At 38.0% G+C, this 25,800-nt stretch overlaps 1 protein-coding gene across 1 annotated transcript in view; it reads right to left on the bottom strand.

The window, feature by feature from the left end:
• The window catches only part of LOC139138055 (uncharacterized), a 43,185-nt gene extending 17,486 nt beyond the window's left edge, over positions 1 to 25,699 (bottom strand). Inside the window, exons 1-7 of the mRNA XM_070706277.1 lie at positions 25,246 to 25,699; positions 18,371 to 18,493; positions 17,834 to 17,959; positions 17,051 to 17,185; positions 3,849 to 3,896; positions 2,569 to 2,721; positions 548 to 670 (exon numbers count right to left, since the gene is read on the bottom strand). Of these exons, the coding sequence (XP_070562378.1) occupies positions 548 to 670; positions 2,569 to 2,721; positions 3,849 to 3,896; positions 17,051 to 17,185; positions 17,834 to 17,959; positions 18,371 to 18,493; positions 25,246 to 25,636 (1,099 nt within the window). The 5' untranslated portion in view covers positions 25,637 to 25,699. The remainder of the gene's footprint in view (positions 1 to 547; positions 671 to 2,568; positions 2,722 to 3,848; positions 3,897 to 17,050; positions 17,186 to 17,833; positions 17,960 to 18,370; positions 18,494 to 25,245) is intronic.
• Positions 25,700 to 25,800: the final 101 nt, after the last annotated feature.

Here is a 25,800-nt window from a genome sequence, read left to right as displayed (position 1 = left end):
CGGTCGTGATGTCCGTATTGAATACAGGGTTTTGCACCAATCAATAGTAAGGGAGCCGGAGCCATTGTTTGCAACCTGAGGCTTTGATGAATCGGAAGGGGCTCACTCAAAATGCTATTGACATTGAGGGGTACGCAAAAATCATAAACAAACAGAAAGGTTACGCAAAAATTTTCACGCGTAACAATTGTCCAAAGTGTCATCACCAAATGGCGTTGTTTTGTTGTCAAATTTTTACAATTTTGTTCATCATCAGGAGAGGGGCGCTTGACGCACAGCTTCAAAGTTGTGACTGAAGATCAGATATGATCAAGCGTTCTCGATATCACCCATGGATACTATTCAGAATCAGGAGGAACACTCCCTTCCCTGCCTCCACAAGATTAGTCATTGCTAAATGGCTGCTCGCTTATCAAATGTGTAATAGTTTAATGTTTATAGACAGCTAACATATTTAAAGCAGCCCAAATAAAGATAAGCAGGACATCAACACCTCGATGTTATGACCAAAAGATACACATTTGTTATGTAACAGTAAAGAACGTACCTTCTTGACATATTGTTTCGTCCTTACCATCTGCACAATCCTCTACTCCATCACAGACTCTATCATCGAGAATACATTGGCCACTGTCACACTTGAACTTACCATATGGGCATTTAAAATAATCTGTAAAATAGCAAGGTGACGAAATGCTAAAGTATTATATTCATTTTCCATTCCACATTTAACTCGTACAATCAAGGTATTTAGTTGATAGCTAGATAAAGCTGAAAAATCTTTCGTACGTGGAAAATCTTTAAATAATTATGTTACAATTATTATAAAATCAAGCAAGGAAAACTATTTCATCGCTTTTGTCAATCTCATCTTTTATATTAGAATCATAAGAACACTCCTTGAAAGTTAGACTATTCGAATGGAAAAAAAGCATCTTCCCTTCCATGCTTTTCAAATAGACTTAGACTCGAGCCAGGGTTATTCTTCATCTCAAAGATCAAGAATATGTCAAAGCTTAGGCTGCATTCATAAACATCTCTGGAGGGGGCGGGAGAATTGACGTGGAACTTAAAAATACCAAGGGTATGTTGGGGGCACTTGAAAGAATTTGGGAACATAATGGGGGACTTGAAACAAAATTGCCTCTCATTGATATGAAATGTATGTTGGGTTTTCAATTTCAACAATAAAGATTGGCTAATATTTAGATAGTTTTGTTAGCTCGCATTTGGTATATGTATATATACCAAAGAGAGCTTATCGTACAGGGTGAATCAGTCTAATTTGCCTCTCATTTAATGTATGTATGTATGTATGTATGTATGTATGTATGTATGTATGTATGTATGTATGTATGTATGTATGTATGTATGTATGTATGTATGCATGTATGCATGCATGCATGCATGCATGCATGCATGCATGCATGTATGTATGTATGTATGTATGTATGTATGTATGTATGTATGTATGTATGTATGTATGATGTATGCTGTAAGTTGTCTGTTTGTCTGTCTGTCTATCTGTCTGCTAGTCCGGCCACATCAAATTCTCCTAAACTGCAGCACCTACAATCTTAGTATTTTGTGTACAGGTGCATCAAAGGGTGGAGATGTGAAATTTCAAAGGAGCATGTCAGTGTCAAAAATGTGCAAAGGAGAAATCCTCGAAATTGCAAAAACTCCGTCGGATAGATTTGGTTGAAACTTAGTGTGCAGGTTTCTATAGACTACCATAAGAAGTGAAATAATGATTTTGGGTGAAATTCGAATATCATATTTGTTGTCTACATCTGCATTTGTATGTTGTCAAACACTTATAAAGGCACAGACTTAGTTAGTATTGTAAAAAACAAATATTCATAGTTTTCTGATAGACTCCAATGTATAGTTAATCAACATCTTCGGTGAAATTCCAAAATCAAATTTGTTGTACACACATGCACTTGTAACCACACTATTCTTATCAAGTACATATGAATTATAAAACTCTATAAATCACAGATATTGATAGTTTTATATCAGAAAAAGTTGTTCATTGATTTCTCATAGACTACCATGTATGATGAATCAACATTATCAGTGAAATGCAAAAAAGAAGTTTTTTTTGTACACACATGAACGTTTTAAGCTTAAGCAAAATGCTTTCACATGAATTATCAAACTCATATAAATGTAGAGATATGGCTTGTTTTTATGGAAAAAATATTAATAGTTTGCCCAACAGATTCCCATGTATTATGATTTGATAATTTTGAACGAAAAACTATATGCCTCGTTTTGCCTTCCTTTGAAGGGGACTTCAAAATTACAGCAAGTCAGAAAGGGGATTTAAATGCATTGTGAATTTGTTAGGGGGCATTTGAAAAAGAACTTTATTTGGAATCCCCCACCCAAGGTGCTTCTGAATGCAGCCTAATACATTCATGACTATTTGTTGAATCAATTTTGACTTTCGGTTGAAAGACTGTTGGTACGATAAGTAAGATTATTGAAGTCATACGGGATCATCTTTACTCCCGGGCAACAACATGTAGAAGACAAGAGATGATAAGTTTTCATGCTTACAAGAAGAACACAACACCGGTACCTCATCTTCACCATATTGACAATCGACCTTTCCATCACACATTTTTGACTCTAGCAAACAAGTTTTAGATTCTGTCCCGCCACATCTCATGTGTCTAAATCCTCCTGGGCATTGATAACTGTAACCCAAGTCTATTGAACAAAATAAAATGTTTACCATTACCTATATTTAAAGAATTGTGTTCAATCTGAGCTGTTTCAAGGCGTCTTTACATGCACGAACGACTACTTTTCGGCTGTGTTGATTATTCTTGTAGAATTACTTACGTGCTATTTATTTCTTGTTCACTATTCTATTTAAAAAGTCCACTGTCATACGAGCACGCATTGCGACAAGCAGCGTCGACGAAAATCTCTTCATAGTCGTCATTTTCGGGCAGCCCCATAAGAAGTCACATGTTATAAACTGTCTGCAGAATAGTCACTGGTCAGTGGCAACCTCACTAATGTCCAATGTTTGTTTTCATTATTGTCAACAAATCTGATTAAATGACAATTAATATTAATACTAAAAACGGCAGTTGATTTTCACTTTTTCTTGTTTCATTTGTTCCATGTGGATATCAGTAAAGACACAAAATATGATTTGAATTGAGTAGCAGAATTGTAATACTTCGTTTGCAAATACGCTAGTTGACTTCTATGTTCACTATTCAGTGCATCGCCTACACCAGCGGTATTACCACAACCAGGCTCTAACAGATGGGTGTCTCGATTCGCACGACTGTATGGCGGTTTAGCTATACACCAATTAACAGAGATACTCACTATTGTGTAATTTTGAAATCATATCAGGAAATGTCTGTATCTCAATCACGTTTTCGAGCAAAATCACAGGGTATTGCAACCAATATTCGTCTGGAAGTTATGAATATGATCAATAATGTCACGTATTAGGCCTAAACTTTTTTCATTACCAAGCCTTACCGGTGTCTAGTGTGTGCCTATTACTGTACCCTAGCTATCTGTATAATATTTCAAAGAAAACAATCCATATCTGTTAATTGCCCTCCCTAATCCCCGTCATTAATTTGTTCTGCCGATCACCAACATGGGGGCTTATCGCTGTGACCAAATAACTCGTTAACAGCTCAGCTGTTAGTATTTTGGATGATATTTTTTATGCATTACTCTTCCATTTTATCAGGCGGTTGAAATTATATCAAGAAATTAAAAGCAGTTGCGATGTAGAATAGGAAAGATTAAGTCTACTGCCACACTTGTTAAGTTGGTGTACACAACAGAGCTTTACTACTCACCTTCACAAATGTGCATACCATTGGAGACATCGTAGTAACACAAACCAGCTAAAAAGTAGGAACGATTGTGAGACGTCAAAACAGTTACACAAGAGATTATGTGTGCTAAATACTTATTCGGTCCTAGAATAGCAAATATATATATATATATATATATATATATATATTATATATATAATTTATTCTTCTAAAGCGTATAACATAGAAATACACCATCTATATACGCTGTGCAGTTAAAATCTGAATGAATACTTACACAATACAATAAAACTCAATACAATACATACAATACTTTATTTCACTAGAATAAAAAAAAAATACACAAAGGTAAAAATTTAAAATTTAAAATACACTTCGTCAATGAATAAGTCTAAAAAGCTGTTTTAAAAAGGTATGTTTTGACCTGCGATTTAAAATTATTAAAAATGTTGGTTGGTTGAGTCAACATCGCAAAGATATTATATATATATATATATATATATATATATATATATATATATATATATTATATATATATATATATATATATATAATTTTGTCCTCGCCAACACGGCCATTTGGCAGCCACTTACAAAAATAGTTTAATAAAAGAAATATAAAATCTAACTTTAATAAAATACAAACTTGAAAATGTAAAAATTATACATACAAGAATAATACAACACTTTAATATCACATAGTCAAGACCGCAAAGATATTTGTTTTGTGAAGGTACTTTTAATCGCAAAAGATATGAACATTCCTGTTAAGTGAATTAATTAAGCGGGAAAGGCGACCAATGAACCCTCTCTTTGTATCATCAACTCCATTATGAAGTACATCATATATTTGGCCCTTCTTCTGTCACCCAAACGAGAAACATTATGACCAGAGATAAAAACGCTCTCTTACCAGTGAAATACGGCGAAATACTTTTTTCGAAGGAATGCAGGGTCAAAAATATCCCTACGAAGATGTAAATGCGGAATATTATAAAAATTGCAGAGTATATCATAGTAAATACCTATTGCCTGGTCATGAGGGTTATAGCGCCCGTCTATTACCCCGAGGGGCCATGTGTTACCAGAAACACATCGCTATTCCCCGTGGCCGTTGGCCGAGGGGTATAGCGATGAGTTTCTGGTAACACACGGCCACGAGGGGTAATAGACGGGCGCTATAGCCCGAATAAAGACCAGGCTATAGGTGTTTTATAACACACCACATGCTAATGTTGTATTGTTATATAGTTTTCAATGTGTTTTGAAATTTTGCACCGCAACAATCCATTGTGACAAGTTTACTGGGCGATGTTTCCACAGCGGTTTCAGTTGTACGTGGTACCACTTTCTTTCAAAAAATATTCTAAGCATACCTAGCGACATCCTTAGTTGCACTTTGATCTTTTCCGTCGATGAGCTGTTCAAGTTCCTACGCTGTTGGAATGTTGGAAAATGTTGGAAAATCTGTTTTAGAGAATGTGTCGTTACCTATCTCGGGCGCACATCACGTTCAGTCACCCGCCATTGTTGCAAAGCTGTAGACGACACTACGGTCACGTGACCGGACACTTTTCCAAATTTGGTCAGAACTATTTCCTAGGGAAATAGCTTTTCAAAAAATACCCTCTGACGTCACTTTTGTCGATCCGATGGGGACTAGACGTATCTATTTTCTCGGCACGTGATGTATTCTGGCGAATTACGACACGGAATGAGCATGTGGCGTGTTATAATCACAGATACACCACAAAGTGCTGTACTATCAAAGAAATGCTTGCCCCTGAGGTCTACAGTCTATTTAAAATTTTTGTTTTTCTTTTCCTTGGTATAAGGTAGTTTACAGCTTTTATATCTACCGTTAAGCCACTCTATTCTATAGCTAAATAAATCATTGTTAAGTTGCTACGTTTCAACTCATTATAGGCGAGTTTCATCATACTGCATAACTACCATGTCATCGTACGCTATATACGCGCGTACACGCTGTACAGCGTACACTGTGTAACAATATATGCCAAAAGAAAGGCTTATATCGGATCCACGAGCTCTGACCTGAACATTTGCATATTTGATTTGTATTTGCACATGTGTGTAGTCGGGCCGCGCGTGTTGTTCAAAGTAAGATGAGAATCTGCATTTGATCCCAGAGATATAAACAAAACCCTAAAAAGAAGCCACTACCCATTGCAAACCCTAGATGAGATATTGCAAGACGCCAAAAATAGATTTTGGCACGTAGAGCTCGATGAAGATTGCTCATATCTGACAACTTTCAACACACTATTTGGCAGGTTGTGATGGTTGCGCATGCAGTTTGGTATTTCTACGGCACCCCCAAATTTTTTTAAGCGTAGACAAGACCAAAACACTGAATATCTGACATGTACAAAATCCATTGTAGATGACACACAACACTATGGTGTAGGAGACACAGTTGAAGAAGCTACTGCACATCATGGTAAGAATTTAAGAGCGTCCAGGAGAAATGCCGAGAGCGAAACTTGAAACTGATCAAAGATAAAATCAAGGTGAGGTTGAAACAAGTTCCCTTTGTTGGACGCCACATAACGGTTCAAGCCAGATCCAGCAAAAGTTAAATCTGTTGTGAATATGCCGAAGCCAACAGATGTTGCTGGAATCAAGAGGATCATTGGATTTGTGAACTACTTGAGCAAGTTCTTGCCAAAGCTAAGTGAAGAATGTAAGCCACTGAGAAAGCTGACATTGAAAGACAGTGAGTGGTGTTAATAGATACACATGACAAAGTAGTTGGAGAAGTCACAAAACTCTTTACTGCACATCCTGTGTTCAGATACTATGACCAGAAAGAGGATCTAGTCCTGCAAACAGATGCCTCACAGACTGGAGTAGATGCAGCGTTGATCCAGAGTGACCAATCAGTAGCATTTGCAAGTCGTGCCCGTACAGACACAGATGCCAGGGCATGCCCAGATTGAGAAGGGGCTACTCGCTATTGTATTTGGAATGGAAAGATTCCATCTGTATACTTACAGCAGACCAGTTACAGTATAGTCTGACCATAAAACTTTAGAAATAATTATGAAGAAACCTTTGCAAAGCGCTCCAAAATGCTTGCAAATAATGTTACTAAGGTTACAACAGTATTACGTTATTCTAATATACCGCCCGGAAAAGCATATGCAACTTACAGATACCCTGTGCCGTGCATATTGGACAAATCGGCTACCAGATAGGTTGCAAGCAGAAGTAGAGACAGTCAACACGGCAGAGAATTTACCAATCTCAGAGCCGAGATGTCGAGATATACAGCTACATTTGGAGACTGACAAATGCCTACAGATCCTCATATCTGTAATACAGAATAGGTTCCCAGAAAGCAAAGCGGATTTACCATTTTAAGCAATGCCACATTTTCATGTTCGTGATGAATTGAGGGTCCAAAATGGAATCATCTTAAGAGGTGATGTCATTCCGAATAGTCTGAGATGTGACATGCTTCACCGCATTCACTCATCACACATAGGCATTGAAAGATGTCTAAGAAGGGCCAGAGAATGTCTTGATTAGCCTTGCATGAATGCTGAAGTTAAAGACTACATAGAGAAATGTCGTGTATGTCGTACAGTGGGAATTCGTCAAAAGAAGGAAACTTTAATGCCCCATGAAGTTCCAGCGCGACCATGGTCCAAAGTTGGTTTTGATCTACTGTTATTTGATGGAAGAGACCTCATAACAGTAGACTATTTCCACAACTACTGGGGTATTGACTATTTGCCTGATACCACACCGAAGACAGTTGTTGGGACTCTTACCGGTCAATTTGCACGTCATGGAATACCAGACATATGTATGTAAGACAATGGACCACAAAAAAGCAGAGGAATTGAAGATGTTTTGCAAAGAGTGGAACTTTGAGCATGATACATCATCCCCAGAATCCCATAAAGCAACGGAACAGTGGAAAATTCAGTAAAGTCTGCAAAGACCATCACGTGAAGGGAAAGTTGGCCAAATCAGATCCCTACCTAGCAATTCTGGATTTCAGAAATACTCCAACCCAAGGCATGGATACCAGTCCTGTTCAGAGACGCATTAGCAGGAGAACAAAGACTTTGCTGCCAACCACAAATAAGCTTCTAACACCAGCTGTTACTGCAGTGAAGAAGGCAGCAAAACAGATAAAGACGAGTAAAGCTAGACAAGCCTACTAATATAATAGAGGAGCCAAAGATCTAAAACCTCTACAACCAGGGGATGCAGTCAGAAAAATGCCAGGCAGAAAGAAGATTGGAAGAAAGTGGAAGTCAACGAACAGGTCAATATCTGATCATATGAAGTGACAGCTGAGGATGGAAAACATAAGGTACTTTCCGTGATTGCTATAAATGTGCCAAAGTTGTGCCAATACATAAGAACGGACCTAGGGATGTCATTAGTAATTACAGGCCTATTTCAATATTACCAGCTTTATCAAAGATCCTTGAAAGACACGTCTATAATAGCCTGTATACTTATTTACATAATAACAATTTAATCATAAGTTCTCAGTCTGGTTTCAGACGCCTTCATTCATGCCATACAGCACTTTTAAAGCTTACAGATCAATTGTCAATAAATATTGACAATAGCTTGTATAATGGTTTAATTTACTTAGACTTGTGTAAGGCCTTTGACTTGGTCGATCATGATATTCTGTTAAGGAAACTTTCCATCTATGGTGTTAACGGCACATCGTTGAATTGGTTCAGTTCATATCTTTCTAATAGAAGTCAATTTATCAATTATATGGGTCAGGATTCAACGATTTTACCTATTGTATGTGGTGTTCCTCAAGGTTCTATTTTGGGACCTCTTCTTTTTCTAGTTTTTATTAATGATTTACCACTGACCCTTAATATGGGCAATCTAGATATGTTTGCCGATGATCAAACACTCTGTGTATCAGGCATTTCTATTGATGAGGTTGGTACGAAACTTCAACAGGATGTTTTACCAATTTCCACGTGGGTTTTAAATAATGCCATGTCAATTAACACTACCAAGACAAAATGTATGTTTATTGCTTCTCGTCCGAAAATCAATCACTTGTCTGATGAGAATGTCACTCTTGATATTCGAATCAATGACACTTGCATTTCTAATGTATCTACTCACTCCCTTCTTGGAATCGAGATTGACAGTACTCTAACTTGGGATGCACATATAGTCAACTTGTGTAATAAACTGTCCATGCGGATAGGAGTACTAAGAAAACTGCGACCTTTGACACCTTTGAACACCCTTATGTTAGTTTACAATGCCATTTTTCTTTCTGTGATTGACTATTGTTGTACAGTTTGGGGTAACACTTCGAAAACCAATTTGCAACGAATTTATAAACTTCAGAAAAGAGCTGGTAGAGTGATCTTAGGAGTTGATGTAACATTTTCTTCACGTTCTCTTCTGACAACTCTCCACTGGCTGCCTATAGACTTCAGAATTGACTATTTTATTGCAGTTCAAACCTTTAGAATACTACATGGTCTTGCGCCCGATTATTTAAATGTGTTTTCTTACGTATCTGAGATGTATCATTTTAACACTCGATGTGCTAGCAATGCTAATTTGTATGTTCCTTCTTTCAAAACAGCAGCTGGACAAAGATCGTTTGCGTATCGTGTAGCGTCCCTCTTCCATAAGAAATACGGAAAGTCTTGCACAGTTCAAAGTTCATTTACGTAACTTTCTACACACTAAATTTGCTAACGAAGGCTCCTCACTGGACTAGAGTTCCGTATTATTCAGCCTTTGAGACTTGTCATGTATTCTTACTGCGTAAAAATTTGCTATTTTTTGTACTTATTTTCTTTTTCCCTGTACTTTGAAGGCTCTGATGTAAATTACAATATTTACTTTGTAACTCAGACTACCCTCTGTAGATAAAGTGTGATAATAATAATAATAAATAATAATAATAATCGCAGACATTTTAGGAAAACCGGGAGATATATGTGCCTTGCACAGCAGATTCCGATGCCACTGAAGGGTTGGTAGATACTAGTGGATCAGATAAACAGCAAGATATGTCAATGTCTTCGCAGCCATCTGAAGAAATGTTTCCATGCAATGATTTTCAGGACTCTAAATTCAGAACCTACGATAATTAGCTTTTAGTTAGTTTTTTTTTCAAAGGAAATGGGATTTAACAATATAAGCCAAAAGCAGGACTAATATCGAATCCACGAACTCTGACCTGATCATCTTAATATTTGATTTGTATATGCACAGGTGTGTAGTCGGGCTGCTATGGCGAACCGCATATTCTGATTGCTCCTGTTTTTTAAACGGGTTGTTCACAGTCAGAACTGAATTTTTCATATTTATATGTGACCGAGAACAAAGGTAAAACACGTAACATGCTGTGCATTGTCCGTGAACGGTAACAGCAATCCTAGAGAAGCACTTGGCTAAATTACTCGCGAACTGGCAGTCATTTAGCAATATTCTGCCTAATTTAGCAGTGGATGATAAGCAAAATGGCAATCATACAGCAAGACTAGAAGTAATTTATTTTTATATTTTGATCGTGCAGCTCCTGTAAATACGAGAACACCAGGGGGCTACAGCTACTTAATTTACTGCCGATCATGTTGCAATGGGAAAGGGGACACTACAAATCATTGGTTCATTTTTGACAAAATTGCAATTTCCATGTAGTTTTGTAAATTTAAACGAACACCAAAGCACATTTAATATTTTGAACATTCGAATTCAAATAATTAAGGTTTAGAAATTGCACAGTAAAGTCATTTATTTTTATGAAAGACAGACACAGAGCAACAGTAACGTCTGCAGTGTTGCCACTTGTCCATGTGTTCCGGCAATTACAGGAGTTGTATGATCAGTATACTACACTGTCAAATTACTGCCTATCTCGCCATATGATTGGCCATTTGCTAGTCATTTAGCCATACTGCCACCCGAGCAGTTTTGCACTCGTGTAAATATCTTTAATTTCTATTATGTCACTTTATGTCACTGTAAAAGCAATAAGTCTAACAAGTTTTGCCAACTTTGCTTAAGTCCCTCTCGTTTAATGGCCCTAATTGGGAAAGTTCACCAAGAAGCTGACATTAAAATGCAAAAAGTTTCGTCGACTTTGGTCGCGCCCTTCAAGTACTCACTGTTTTTTCCAGTGATTATATTTACTCTCTTGCATTAAAATAGTTTGTTCTCTATTTGTATAATGTCCTGTGTGAGGGCTCTGATGTAAATTACAATTATTTTTTGTAACTCAGACTACCCTCTTGAAATAAAGTATAATAATTAATATAAGTATTATAGAGAAATAATAACGCGAATAATAATAGGTTCAATTTCCGTGAAAATTTCACCATACGGGTATTTTGGGCCGAGAAGACCAAATATGATATCGATTTCACTGCCCCATGTTTCCATGGTAACCATTTTAGGGGTTGAAAATATCAGTTTTTCTAATATCCAATGAAAAGTTACTTTGATTGATATGAAAATTATCTAGCGGGGGGAGTTCGGGTCAGAGAACAAAAATCCAGTGGTGAAATAATAATTACAGGTGATACGCAAGTAATTACATAACACAAACACATTAAGGAGATATGACAACTGAAGATCTCAACTCCATGAATTTGGGTTGCCATGGTAATTATTCGACAGTGGGACTCAAAAGTTTTGTGACCTATAAATAACCCGTTTCACTCTCACAGTTGTATGCAAATTTTAAAAGTCGCCATAACAACATGACAACAATATGGCCTTTTCAGCACTGAGACATACTGTAGCAGGGCTAAAAATAGACCATGGCCCTTCTGTTGGGAGGAGGCATAATTTTCGTGTCATTGTGATTGATACATTATTATCAAAATGCAACGAGAATGCGTTTTTATTGGGCATCGTTTCCTGTGCCTGTCATTCAAGTACGTCAGTTCAGATACGGAAACTTTGTTGCAAAGTTCCACCACACGGCCGGTCGTCTCCAGAACAAAGTCATACTATGGCAAATTTCTATGCCCAGCTGGGTTTGACTGCATTTATCTAGCTCGTCCCAAAGCGACGGACGCATCTTTCAACCTTTCAGCTTGGTGAAAAAGGCATTTATTGTTTCGCCAAAGGCCTGTGGACTCGCTTATTTTTGCACAAGTGCTACATGGACTTAGGAAAAAGTTGTTGAATACTCACTGTTTCAGTGAATCCGCCATGATGAGAATTCTCAAATCAAAAAATGTGCCGAGCTCGAATACAAATGTCTTCTCATTAAATTACGTCATTGTTATACAAGGGTTAGCATTCCAAAGGCGGCGTGAACTTTCTGAAAGGGTTTCCTAAACGTCCCACTTGTTACCTTAGGGACTCACTTGTGATGTCCTGAAAAGTATTCTCTGCAGTAATTCCAGTTTCTGTCAACATGCAAAGCTCAACGACAAGATTATAGTACAAGACGTAGTGCAGACTACACATTCAAGCGCAGGTGAACTCAATGGCGCATGCTCATATTGGCAGACTACACTGGCAAACGAGTGCGCATGCGTGAAGGTATATTTGCAGCAAATACACTGGCATAGACACTCCACAGTCGCTGCGCGCTGTGCCTTGTTTTGTGCGCGCCCACGACTGCCATGATGGGCCTGCATTCGAACACCTCTTTCTCAGAATTCCCACAGCTTCAATGAACTGTTAATAGATTTCTATATAATACTTATAGCCCCTAAACTTGTAATAATAATAATAATAATAATAATAATAACAAGGCAGTATTGCTGAAGGCAATGAGTACTTGGGCCGTGATAGAGTAATTTTGAGGACAATATATACTACTATTCAAATATGGTCTTGAATTTCCTCCTGTCAATTAGGCATTTGATTAACTGGTTATTAAACGAAGCAATGGCATGACAACGGCAAAATATGTCTAGCAACTTTTGTGGAGTTTGAGGCAGGGGTTCTTTATTTATAGTGGAAATTGCTTAAACTCCTTAAATATTCAAATTACAGCAAATTTCTTTTGTTCTCGATGGTAGATGTCTAATATTTAGATGGGCATATTTAGATTTCTACCCTATAGTTATCCCTATATACCAAAAATCGGACATCCAGCTCTATTGGCTTGCTCAGAATTAGATATGCGCATAATTAATGAGGTATAATATGTGGTGTCATAAGGTGTCCCATCATACCAAATATGAAGGGTGTAGCACTTGTGGTTACTGAGTTGTGGACAATAATGTATATTTGAGGTCAAAGGTCATTGAGGTCACGTGACATTTTCTTGGCCTTATACATGGGAGTCTATTGAGAACTGCCTTATACATGGGAGTCTATGGAGGTGTAAACTAAAAAGTCCTCTAACACGGCCAAATTCGATCGCATTGTGAAACAAATCAACGTGCATCTGTATGGGGTTGGGTACTATTCTTGTGCAAAGTTTGAAAGAAATTGACCAGGGCATGTCTGAGATATCTGCGTGAACGGACGGACGGATGGACTGACATGACCAAACCTATAACTCCCCCAGGACTTTGTCCGTGGGCACTAAAAACAACGCAACAGTTATTACAGCTACACCGGCGGTAGGTTCATATCCAGAGCCCCGTACGTACGGTCTGCCGCCGTCGCATAAACCTGGCCATATGGGCAACTGTGTATGGGCAGCTGGATGCTTGACTTCCCGGAGAAGGCGAGCTGTCACGTTCAAGCTCAGGATTATTTGTCGATCAAATTTCAGTAAATTTACCTTACCTAGATGAAATTTTGTCAATAGGCTGAAATTTCGCCGAAGTTTGACAAAATTGCATCGATTTTTCAGGTTCATATCCGACATTTTTGAGTTTTGAGTGCAGACAGAAATAAGTTTTGAGGCAACATGGCTGCAACCCCATGTTGACCCCTAGCCCTGCGTACGATGCTATGTGCTACAGCTAACACACAGCATCGTACGCAGGGCTAGCGAGAGAGTTGCCGACATCGACGGTTATTTACGAGAAGTGAATAAAAGACTGTCATTTTTGGAAGTGATCGAGTAGCTGAGGTAGGCTGGGATACGAATTGGGCCCAAGAACGCTGAATTTCGGCAGTAATTTTGCTTTTTACGTCAAGTCCCAAAATGGATTTGAAGTCATCGAGCCTACGTACGGGTCTTTTAATTGCAGGGCTGTGGTGAGCGGGGCGATTAGCTGTAGCGGAACACACAGCATCGTACGCAGGGCTAGTTGACCCCAAGTGAAAATGTGTTCGCGATCAAATCTTCCTATATTTTTTTCAGAATTTTCGACAAAATCATTGCTTCTTAAATCTTTTGTAAAATATAAAATACTAAAATAAAAATGCGATGTGCCATGTCTCCAGATTTCTAAAATATCGTTCGTTGACCGTTCGACGGAATACTCATTTCGCAATCTTGTGACGCAGTTGAAATTCAATACTGACCGCCAAATAATCTTAATGAGACGAGATCATTCTAGACATCCTCCAAATTATCCAACCATTCGCGTTAGAGTTCAGCTCGCTTAGAGTATCATAACATTCTTCGGCCTTCGTTTAGAACGACCCTAATCTCTCCCATTTAGGAAATAAATACACAAGCTACCTGACAAAACTTCGTGCACCATCCAGGACCAAACGCACTACAAATCTGTCTTGACGTCATCATCTCCTTACATGGTAATCGGCATACCGTATTTTTTAGCAAAGGAGACACAGAATACGTCGGAGTATTCAGTTTCAAAACGTATTACATTGTGTGATGTTGTCAAAAAAAGGTAATGTTACTGCAGTGGTATAAATTACAAAACACAAAAGTTAAATCAGTTTATTTGGACTGGCTTTACCCAACATTTCATATTGTTTCTTATGCCAGATTTGACCACGTGCTTACTGGCGACCCCTTTACATGCAAATTTTGTGTCAAATGGTGTGTTCTCCTGGAAAAACAAACGTACGATTTCTATATGAAGGAGGCGAAATTTGCCCTCAAAACTCGAAACCACCCTTTATGGGGTGTACCTAGCTATTTTGAACGAGCTTCTCGAATCTGCAGCTCTATTTCGAAATGATGGTCTGGTTTTCTCAGCTCAAGGATAAGTGTTCTCCATCGCTGTGGGCATTACTATTACTCATGTTATCGGATAATTTGTTGACTTTGCTGAAGTTTGCTGATGACATGGCACTAGTTGCCAGATTAAAAGGCGAAGTATCCTTGTCACGCTACTTTCCTGAAATTAATCGCCTGTGTTCATGGTTCAAAGACAGTTTTCTTACCTTAAATATCAAAAAAACGAAAGAGTTGGTTCTTCATAATGGCAGAAAGCTAGAAAAAGTAGAATCTGTTACCATTGACAACCAACAGGTTGAAATAGTATCATCATTTCATATCTAGGGTCCATAGTAGACCAGAAGTTAAGTTTCAAAGAGAATACAGACAAAATTTATAAGAAAGCTCACCAACGAATATTTATTCTGAGGAAGCTAAAGAGTTTCAATGTTAGCAGTCACATCCTTGTTTCTGTGTATCGTTGCTGTATTGAAAGCATTCTAACTTATAACATTGTCACATGGTTTGGTCATATTTCTGTTAAAGAGAGAATGCGACTAACGAAAATTGTAAACATATGTAGTCGACTTGTCGGGACAAAGTTAAAAGATCTTGGAGAACTGTATACTTATGCTCTTCGTAGGAAAGGTTTATCCATTCTTGGTGATAAATCTCACCCATTGAATGACAAGTTTCAATATCTGCCTTCGGGACGCCGTCTACTTGTGCCCAGGGCTAGGAAGAATCTTTTTAAGAAGTCATTTATACCGTCAGCAGTTGCTGTTTTAAATAGAATATGTCTGATTCCATCCGGAGAACCAGAGCAAACACCATTTTAAGTAAGAACTTTTAATATAGTGTTGTGTTTGTCTGTAACTATTGTATTGTTTTGTATGGTGTTGTCCGTATTTGGTGTTTTTATAGCGGTCCTGATGTTTAAAGACAACTTTCCATGTTTTATGGACAATAAAGTATATCTATCTATCTATCTATTCTCAACTTTGGGTACAGTTTCCAGTCTTAATGTTTTTCATTGTGTCCGGGATATAAAACCTTTCCTTTTCACACTTTTACTTTGATTAACACAAGTCCACATCTTGTCAGCGATTAAACATGTTTCAAGTTTAAATGTTAAATTCTGGTCTCGAGCCCTCTTGTTCGACCAAACTGAAATTACCCCTCCCACTTTGGCTCGTCCAGTGGGTGTAGCAAGGGTCGTGCCATCGCCTAGGAAACGGAGGGTGCATTAATTGTTGCATTTCGATGCACATTTTGATTATATTCAGAAGATTTTGTGGCAAAAACTCAGATAGAGAAGCATTAATATTCACATCTCACTTATTCAAGACTGGCTGAGAGCAGCAGTTCCATTCAGTTAACATCATTACGCCATTTATTATGCCAAGAAAGATGAAGCCAAGACATTTTGCCCTCCCTGGTCTCAGCCAGAAATGGTTATACCTTACAGAGTTTTTTCCCACGGAATGAAAACAAATGTACTTGGGCTGAGGCCCAAGTACAATAATAATAATAATAATAATATCACCATATGAAAATATACATAGCAAGTTCATCAACTTTGGTCAAGTACTTACACTTTTATGCGCAACATTATGTAACTCTATAAATATGCAAACTAGTAATTATCTAATGTAAATGTTGCATCATGGTAAGTTCCATGTACATCGTCAAGTTGGTAAAATAAATCCAGATATATATCCCTAATTAGGAAAGATCTTTGTATATGCAAATGAGTAGAGCCATTATCAAAGATTCGTCTATATATTGGTGTATCTAAATGTGAAATGATGAGTGACAGCGTGCTTGGCTTGCTGTAACTTACATAAAAATTGTCACGTTTGGCCGATCGTGACTGCTGTAGCAGGCTAGCAGGATATGCTTACCCATTCCGGACACCTGGTAACACCACGAATAGTGGTTCAAGATAACCCAGTTGTTATTGTTATTTTCGATTTGTTCCTTGGACCTGGTATTATTTATCTACCTTGAATGATACTGATTATTGGACCTGCTTTTTGATGTCTGTTTGATTTGTAGGCAAGAATGTAACATTTTAACCTTCTGGTCAAACAAGTTGATTAAATTTTCATTCATTCTACTGAAGCAATGTTGATGCTACTTGTCAGCGTAAATACAGCTGTTGTATTACAATGTATTTGAATTTAAGTACCTACCACTGTAAAAGTCACATGTATCTTTACTGAGTTCATCAGTGCCATCTACACAGTCATGGCGGCCATTGCAGATGACGTGAAGCGGGAGGCATTGACGAGTCTGTTCGCATTGGAATTCTCCATCCTTACAGTCTCCTACAACATACAAATTTTATAAACATCTTTTTTAGAGTGGGGATTCGGCCGAGAGGTTCTGACTGTGGCGTCTCCGCTAGGTGATTGGGTGCCGTATGCTTTGGGTTCCAAACCGATCGAAAACTTACCGCATTTTCTACCCTGGGTAATAGCTCTGCTGGTGAAAATAATTAAAAACACGACCACAACATATGAACATAACCCTTAACTTGGTGTATATGGGTGTATCCTCTCTTGTTACAAAGAGTACGGAAGTAAGTTTCTCGGCGGATCGCATTTTCGGCCATAATTTCATGTCGTTTTCACAATTGTTTTCATCGTTTGGGGTCGTTTTTGTTCGGTTCATCTCGGTTTGGTTCGGTTTGCCTCGTCTCAATATTTACAAACGCCCCCAGTATAATACCTCGTATATTTTTATCAGTGATATTTCACTGAACAGTGCCCATTTGTAATTCAAGTCGGATCAAAGAGTGTCAAGAAATCTACCTATAAATCACTTTAAGATATCAGCAACACATTACTTATAGGCAGTACTTGAGAGTCATTCTATTTTTCCTCGTATAAATCCTCAAGGTTCGGTTGCTGTGAATCAATTTTTACTGAAGTGATTTAATGGTTGTTGTAAAGTACAACTTTAACCGTACTTACTGATTACACACATTGCATGATGAAGTTCATCACTATTGTCTCCACAATCGTCTCTAAAGTTGCATTTTAACTCAAAAGGGAGACATTTGCTGTTGTCGCACTTGTACTGATCTGGCAAACAGTTGCCTGTTAAAAGAAATCGAAAGTTTACCACAATTTTTGTTTTGTGCATGGTTCTGCGAGCATAAAAGATATAGATATGAAATGACGTATAAAAGCATGACCTGACCCGATCTCGATTGGCGCAACAACTTGTTTGCTGTAATTTTTTTTGGTCAATTATAAATATTGGACTAAAGAGAAAAGCTGATATTCCTTACAGTGCTAAACAATTTAAAAAATACCATCAGGGTTGCCATTTCACTGAAAAAAAAACTTGATAATGTAAGGCATAGAACGAGCTAATGTATGGACCACTGTACATCAGTATAAATTGGTTGGTGTTTGGCAGAAGAAAAATTGTTCCCTCTTTGACTTTAACAATCGAGATGGAGCGACCAAAGCGCTTGATGAAAGCAAGGCTCTTGTTTAACTTACCACTATTGCAATCTGTTTCATCGATGCCACTATCACAGTCAACGATACCATTACACCACATGTACCGCTTTATACAAATCTTATTATCTTCATCACAGGCTCGATCCCCCGGCACACAAGGACCTATTACGAGGGAATATTACAGTGTGATCGACGGGCATATCTAGAGGGACACCCTGCTTTACAATGCTTTCAAAAGTTACCTTTAGGCAAAGCAGAGGATCAGCAGCAGAAATATCATTTTTACATCTCATATTTTCATGAAAAGTCTAAATAACGGCGAACAGGAACTCACTAAAATATGTATTTTTCAGTTCAGATTAGAGTAGTGTGTACCACCTTTCAGACTCGGCCTGGACAAAATAAGAAAAACATAACTTAACAATACGAGAGAGAGAGAGAGAGAGAGAGAGAGAGAGAGAGAGAGAGAGAGAGAGGAGAGAGAGAGAAATTTTCTTGCACGTGAAAGCTCGTTACAACTATGATGATCCGTTTACAGTACCGAAAGAAAAATTTTTACATCTTCGGGAAGAGATGTTACGTCTCTCTGGCAAGTGTATCTGCGAGATCGTCTCTCACGTTTCATCCCATGACTTCCTTTAGTCTCGTTTTAATACCAGGCAGGATTTTATGATGAGGTACCTACACATTTTCTCAGAATTGCCTAACGTAGCCCCGAAGTCTAAAATGTAAGGCTGCGTTCACAAAAAAGGGGGAGGGGGGCTGGAGGAATTCAGGGGGAATTAGAAAATGTTCGGGGTAGGAGAGGGGGTTTGAAAGTTTTGCTGTAGAGTGGGGACCTGAAAATCTTTTTGTTCCCGTTTACTTTATACATTTTCCGACTTCAAGGTTTGATAGGTAATTCAATGAAAAATGAATAACATTTTAATGTTATCCACTCGTTTTAATGTTAGCAATAATTAAACAAAATCTATAACAACTTTGTGATATTTCATGACTTTAACTCGAAAAAATCTAAACATAAATGATTTTTCGTAAAGAAGACCAAACAAGTGTGACTAAGAGACAGAAGCTATAACTGTTGAAAACTTGTCGATATTTCTGTGCAATACATCAAATACAGTTTCTTACTGTCTCCCTACAGCATGCTGAAACATACAATATTCAGTTTGTTGACTAAGCCTGTATATATTAAATATTTATTTGGTGATAATTGAATTACAGTCCAGACTGAAAGTCATTTAATTGTCGGTGATACAAATGCACAGCAGGGCTCGAAATTAGCGGTAGTCCCGCGTCCACAGACTATCAACTTTTCCCTGGGGCTACCAAAACCCGTGAAATGGTAGCCCACACGGACTACCAAAGCCTAGGACATGAAATTACTTAGTGAGCGACATGATGTTGGTCGCTGTGAGATGACCGACGCTCATACCGTCAACCCAGTTATGAAAATTAAAAGGCGACATGCTGTCGAATTTGTTAAGACAAACTTTCAATAAAATTTCATTATGTTAACTGATGTACTTAGATGACAGGCTCGGGAAATGATGGCCAAAGAAAATTTATTTTCATAGTTATTTAATCACAATGTATCAATCACAATTGAACACAAAATTATTCAAACTGCAAAGAAAAAGGTGTCGGGCCATCTACAAATTACGCTTTCCGAAGTGTACGAGATCATCTTATGATAGTGTACTATGGTGGAGAAATATAATAAACAATTGCTACGAAAGTATTAGGAAAATGACTCTACCAAGTTGTCATCCTGAAATTCATAGCCAATCTATTTTAGCCATGTTATGTTTACATGTGTTGAATGAAAAGTAGTTGTCATGGCGAACTAAAAAATTTGCATATAAGCTCGGCGTATGAGTGAATAGGTCGTCTTACTATGAGGCGTCACCGTTGTCCACTATTACACATGAAAATTCACTTCCTGGAAAGAATCATGAAAAAAGTCTTTCATTGTCTAGATATAAATAAAAATATCCTTTACCAAAAAAATTCTTCATTCATGCATGGGCTACCAGACATTGTCACTGGGCTACCAACTTCAGAAAATGGTAGCCTAATAGGACTACCAGGGGAAAAGGTTAATTTCGAGCCCTGCACAGTACACATACGTAGGCTGTGTTGGCAAGCTGAATACTGGACAGTTGTAAATGCTGTAGGGTTTAGGACAAGAACGCTGTTGTATAAACTGAACAAAATCATTGTCAAAATTATCAAAGTTAATAATAGCTGCCCTGCTACTGCACTGTCACTGTCACCGCATACCGACAGTGACAGAGATAGCTGTGACTCTGATGTAGCTGAAGAAAAGTAGGGGTCAAATGACTCTCGTGACTGTGGAATATATTTGTATACAAGATCAGGCCAGTGAGCAACACATGATGTGGAAGACCAGGAGACTTGAAAGTATCAGGATATTTTTAATTCTGGCAAATGAGAATAATGGAATATTAAAAAAAAGAAGATAGTTCATAGTTCATAGTTTATTGTCATTTACAATCGTACAAAGTCAATTTACAGATGACATAACAAGTAGCAAAATGACAATTTTTGGAGCCAGAAAAATAGCTATCAGCTAATCGAGTCCGGCCCCATCTCTAAAGTTTACATTTCATATTTAGATATTTAAAAGCGCTCAGTGAGTTATATTAAACAAGAGAAGAGAAAAAAAAACTTTTACATAACTTTGTAGTCTTGTAACAAAAGTTGTCTTAATGATCTTCTAAACTGATTTCTTGATGTGCTCATCTTAACGGTATGCGGTAAAGTATTCCAAAAAGTTGCACCGATGTAAGAAACCGCAAACTGGCCTGCAGTGGTGCGCATTTTGGGCAAGGGTAGATTGGCATCAAGTTTGAATCTAGTGTCATAACAGTGATCAACCGTTTCAAAATATTCATTCAGAAAGACAGGAACATTCTGATGTTTTAAATCGAAAATAAATATACAAACAAGTAATTTGTGGAGTTTATACACATCTAGTGTTCCTAAGGTTGAGAATAATGGTGAAGAGGGTTCCTGGAACCCAGAGAAAGTAATTGCTCGTACACACATTTTTTGAGCAATATGAATAGGCTTTAGGTACGATAAAAATGTACTACCCCAGACTTCAAGTCCATATGTTATATTCGGCAAAATAAAAGCATTATATAGTGAAACCATAATATTTCTTGGTACATAATTTCTTAATTTGAAAAGCATTCCAACTTTTTTTCCGTATACATTAATTTACTTCGTTAATGTGTGCTTTACGCGCGCCAAATGTTTCAAAAATATTTATCGTCATAGAGTAAAAGTAAACTGTCAATTTTTCTTTCTAAATAAAGTCTTAAACGTGTATGAATAACAAGAAAAAAATTTCCTAATCTTTACGGCCCTGATACGGGTTTTGCGGACCGAGGTTGTACGGCGGAAGGGCCCGAGCGTGCGAGGGCCCGTACGCCGTACGACCGAGGTCCGCAAAACCCGTATCTGGGCCGTAAAGGTTTTATCATATACCTTATTGAACGGTTGTGATATGTTTCAGTATTTATCAATAAAATTTTGTTAAAGTTATGGGCGTAAATTTAAAAAAAACATGAGCCACGCAACTTTGCGGATTAATATGTACGATGTTGTCATTTGTTCTGTTGTGGAACGCGTCACGAGCTTGTTCTATGCGAACGCCAATGTCACTACAGAATGAACACAGATGAGTAGTTGATCCTGCTCGTTAAAATACACTTTCTCAGCAAATTATTGAGAGGAGACTATCAAGCACTTGTTTTAACCCAATTTTGATCGGAATAAGATTCGAACTGTCTACAATTTGCTTCAAAACTAAGAGCGAAGCGCATAGAAACGGGTTCGCGCTGACGTGCTTTCGAATGGAATGTACGTGGATAGCAACGCGCGTAGCAACGACAACGAAATAGTTCGAAAAAGCGCGCACACTACCTTATTTGGGCAAAGTGTGCCTGGGCGTGATACGGCAACTTATTACACACCTGTAAGAGCGCCTTTTCCCATAGGTTTACACGGGTACGTGTATCTAGATATATGATAAAAAAATTTACTAATTAGAGGTAAAACAGAAATGGGGCGATAATTTCCAGGTGCGTCTTTGGCGCCTTTCTTGAAAATTGGAACCACTTTAGCAATCTTTAATGCATCGGGAAATTGACAGTTTTGAAATGAAAAATTGAAGATGTGACACGGAGGCTTTGCAATTTGTTCTGCAGCAGTAACTAATAATTTTGCAGACGTAAAGATGGGGTCACTGAGCTTCACATTCTCGTTGTAAAATAACACAAACGTAAACTTTGAATAGTAAAGACTCTAATTTAAATTTAAAAAATGTGCAACTAAATGGAATTATTTATTTTTTACCAAATTTGCCTTTATATACCCAAAATTTTAGAGATTAAAGCATTTATTTTATGGAATATTTTAACCTTCAAGTATTGTCAATGTCGAGCAGTCTCCAAGTCTTATATGTCTTGTACTTTTGAACAAAACATTTTTTGATAGATTACTGTGGTCAGTTTTTCACAGTTTGGCAAAATGTAGCCCGGAATTCACAATTTGCATACTCTCTCATGATCGTCATTTTGTGTGCTTGTCAACAGGTACCATTGACCCGGCCAAAGTTGGATGAAGTCAAATCGTCTCAGACTGATAAATCCAAAATGTCCACTGATGCTATTAAAATGAATCAATTTATGAACTTGCCTTAGGAATATGGCTCTACGAACTGCTGGTAATAGCTAGTGTCGAACATGATTAGTTTTACTTTGCCTGTGCCGCTAATAAATATGAAGCTATATGATAATTAGGGTACTTGAAAACAGTCGATCATATAGACGGGGGACTTGAAATTTTATGAGGGTATTGAGCGGGATTTGACAAAATAAGATTTCAATCGCGATTCCTCCACCCTCCCCCCCCACCCCCCCCCCCCCACCCTCACCGCTATTTATGAACGCAGCCTAATGTAACTGTATAGGCTTTATTTCGTTCCAGGAAAACGGCCATCAATCAAATATGTAGCTCCTCCCATGTCTATATGTGTAATGGTGCAAAGAGTTACGGTTAGAGTAGTGACCGTCATTCGTTTGACATGCTGTCGAAGCAACACCTGAAGGGCGTGACTTCAATCATTCGATCGATAGTTATTCATCTAATCATCAAAATCAACACAGCTCTTGAAATATAGTCAGACCAGCTACACACTTTACATTTTATATTGTCGTTACGTAAAATCTCACAACAGGTTAAGCTTGTAAAACACAGTCAGTAGTGAAACCACTTTATTAAAAAGTCTTTATAAAATGCGGGTAGTGTCTTTTTTGGTGTCGCCGCTAATGACGCGCGTATCTGCTTTGTCTGCAAATTGATTTATCGTTGGGATCCTGGTATTGTATGACATGTCCATGAAACCCACTTTACCGGCTAAATGATGAATGTATGAGTTGTAATATGATATGAAATTTTAAGGTATCCACACTTTTCTTCTTTCTCTACCTCTACCTACCTTCCCCCACTTCGAAATCTCATGTGAAATAATCAACTCCACTTGTTGTAGGCGGTAGATAGAGTTTTATCGCCATGTGATGAACTTAGAGACGATGATCTAACAACAGTTGTACTTTCCTCGAAGTGAAAGACTTAGGCTTTTGCTCAAACTTTCCCTGGGGAAAGCTTCAAAATGATACAAGTGATAGATCAGTAGGGTATTGCTGCAAAAGAAGTGTGATTCCGTTTATCCTTCCCAAATCAGACGTATTTGCATACAGAAAAACACACATCAAAATGACACTTTACTTGCACTTGGCAAACACAGTTGCTGTGTAAATTTACTTGCATTTCAAGGCCATTTTATTTACATAGGGAAAAAACACAATTGCAGGTACATTTTAGAGCTTGCCAAACAAAACAACGCTAGGATTATGGCAACTCACACAATCGGTAGTCTAAGATTAAAGGTTTTGAATGCAAAATTACACTTTTTTCAGTATCAAATCGTGAATTTACAAATGATTTGTTCGCGTGTTGTTCAGGATGTTGAGTAGTGCCTCTACAGAAGATCATAAATTGGAAAAATGCTATATACTATTCTTTCAAAACACCATTGTGAAACCGATTAGTATGTATTATGCCTTCAGTACCGCTTGTTTTCGGTTTTCGATATTAACTTTATCCTGACAGAATATCTCACTAAAAAGGTTAAGGCAGCAAAGAATCGAAGAAAAACACACGCATGGCCGGCAAAATGTAGCCATCTGTATGTTTTTGCAACGCAAAACATTATACACAAACACCGGTCGACCGATAAGAAGACAGTACGTATAACACGAACGATCCACTAAGTACTTCACAAATGCACCGTTCACCTTATGTCTGGGCTGTCGATAGTTTATTGTGCATTTTCTTTGCTATAATTATTGATATAGTCCCTCGCATAGAGGGGGTCGCACGCATAGCGACGAAGGCGCGAGCTGGGAATCCCGCAGGGGCTATGCCGCGAATGCCGGAGGCATGAGTGTCTTCGGCACTCGAAGTTATCCCTGAGGCATTCCCCACACTCTGTGTGTGAGAGAGACTACACCAATAACAAAAGAGAAAAAGCACAAGGGACTATCGACAGTCGACAACATCTCTTGCCAGGAAAGTTCTGTTACATTCATCAATATGCAGCTGAATATAATCAATATTAGCCTATCTCTATTCTCGGATCTCGTCGTCTTTACCAAACTCTTCCCCTACTATACGTAAAATTTCTCGTTTTACAAAGAAATTTTATCTGCATACCGTGTCTCTGCATGACAGTTTCGCGACTGCGCGAGAAAAAACTGGTGAATGATGTGTCTAAAAGTTTGGACATATGTAAGCATATAGACTTGAACGTCAACACTTACCACGGTATGTAAAGGAAAAGCTGCGTTCATTAACAATTGCCAGATCAGAATAAGGGCTGTTCTTCACTTCGGACAATCGCAGCTTATTGGAATTACACACCGTAACGGCCGGGAAGAGCACAGAATCTCCGGTGACGACTTCCATTTTGATAGAGACATCGTATTGTAAGAATCTGGAAACGAGGATCCCAACGTGTACGCCATAACCGATGAATGAAGCCGCAACGATAACTATCCAGGCCGTGCGCTTAAACTTGGTGTTTGCCTCTGCGATACGAGATATGCCGTGCGAGGTCGTCCGCAGGGCGAACTCCTTGGCTAGATCCTGTATATTTGCCTTCTCATTTTCATTCTGGCTTTTTGGATCAGAGTTATTAAAGTTTTTCTCCATATCTGACACACAACATCCATATAAATGTACGTGTAGGACACGAATTAGCACTTCACGCAACCACCGCAGTCGCTTATAGATGATAATTGTACCTCATTTGCATTCAAAAATAGATAGTAATTATTATAATGACAGCCTTGGTTACTCCCAGTAGTGTTCATGTC

Source organism: Ptychodera flava, chromosome 8 (genome assembly GCF_041260155.1).
Source record: "Ptychodera flava strain L36383 chromosome 8, AS_Pfla_20210202, whole genome shotgun sequence".
Lineage (NCBI taxonomy): Eukaryota > Metazoa > Hemichordata > Enteropneusta > Ptychoderidae > Ptychodera > Ptychodera flava.
This window is presented reverse-complemented; position numbering and strand designations above follow the sequence as displayed.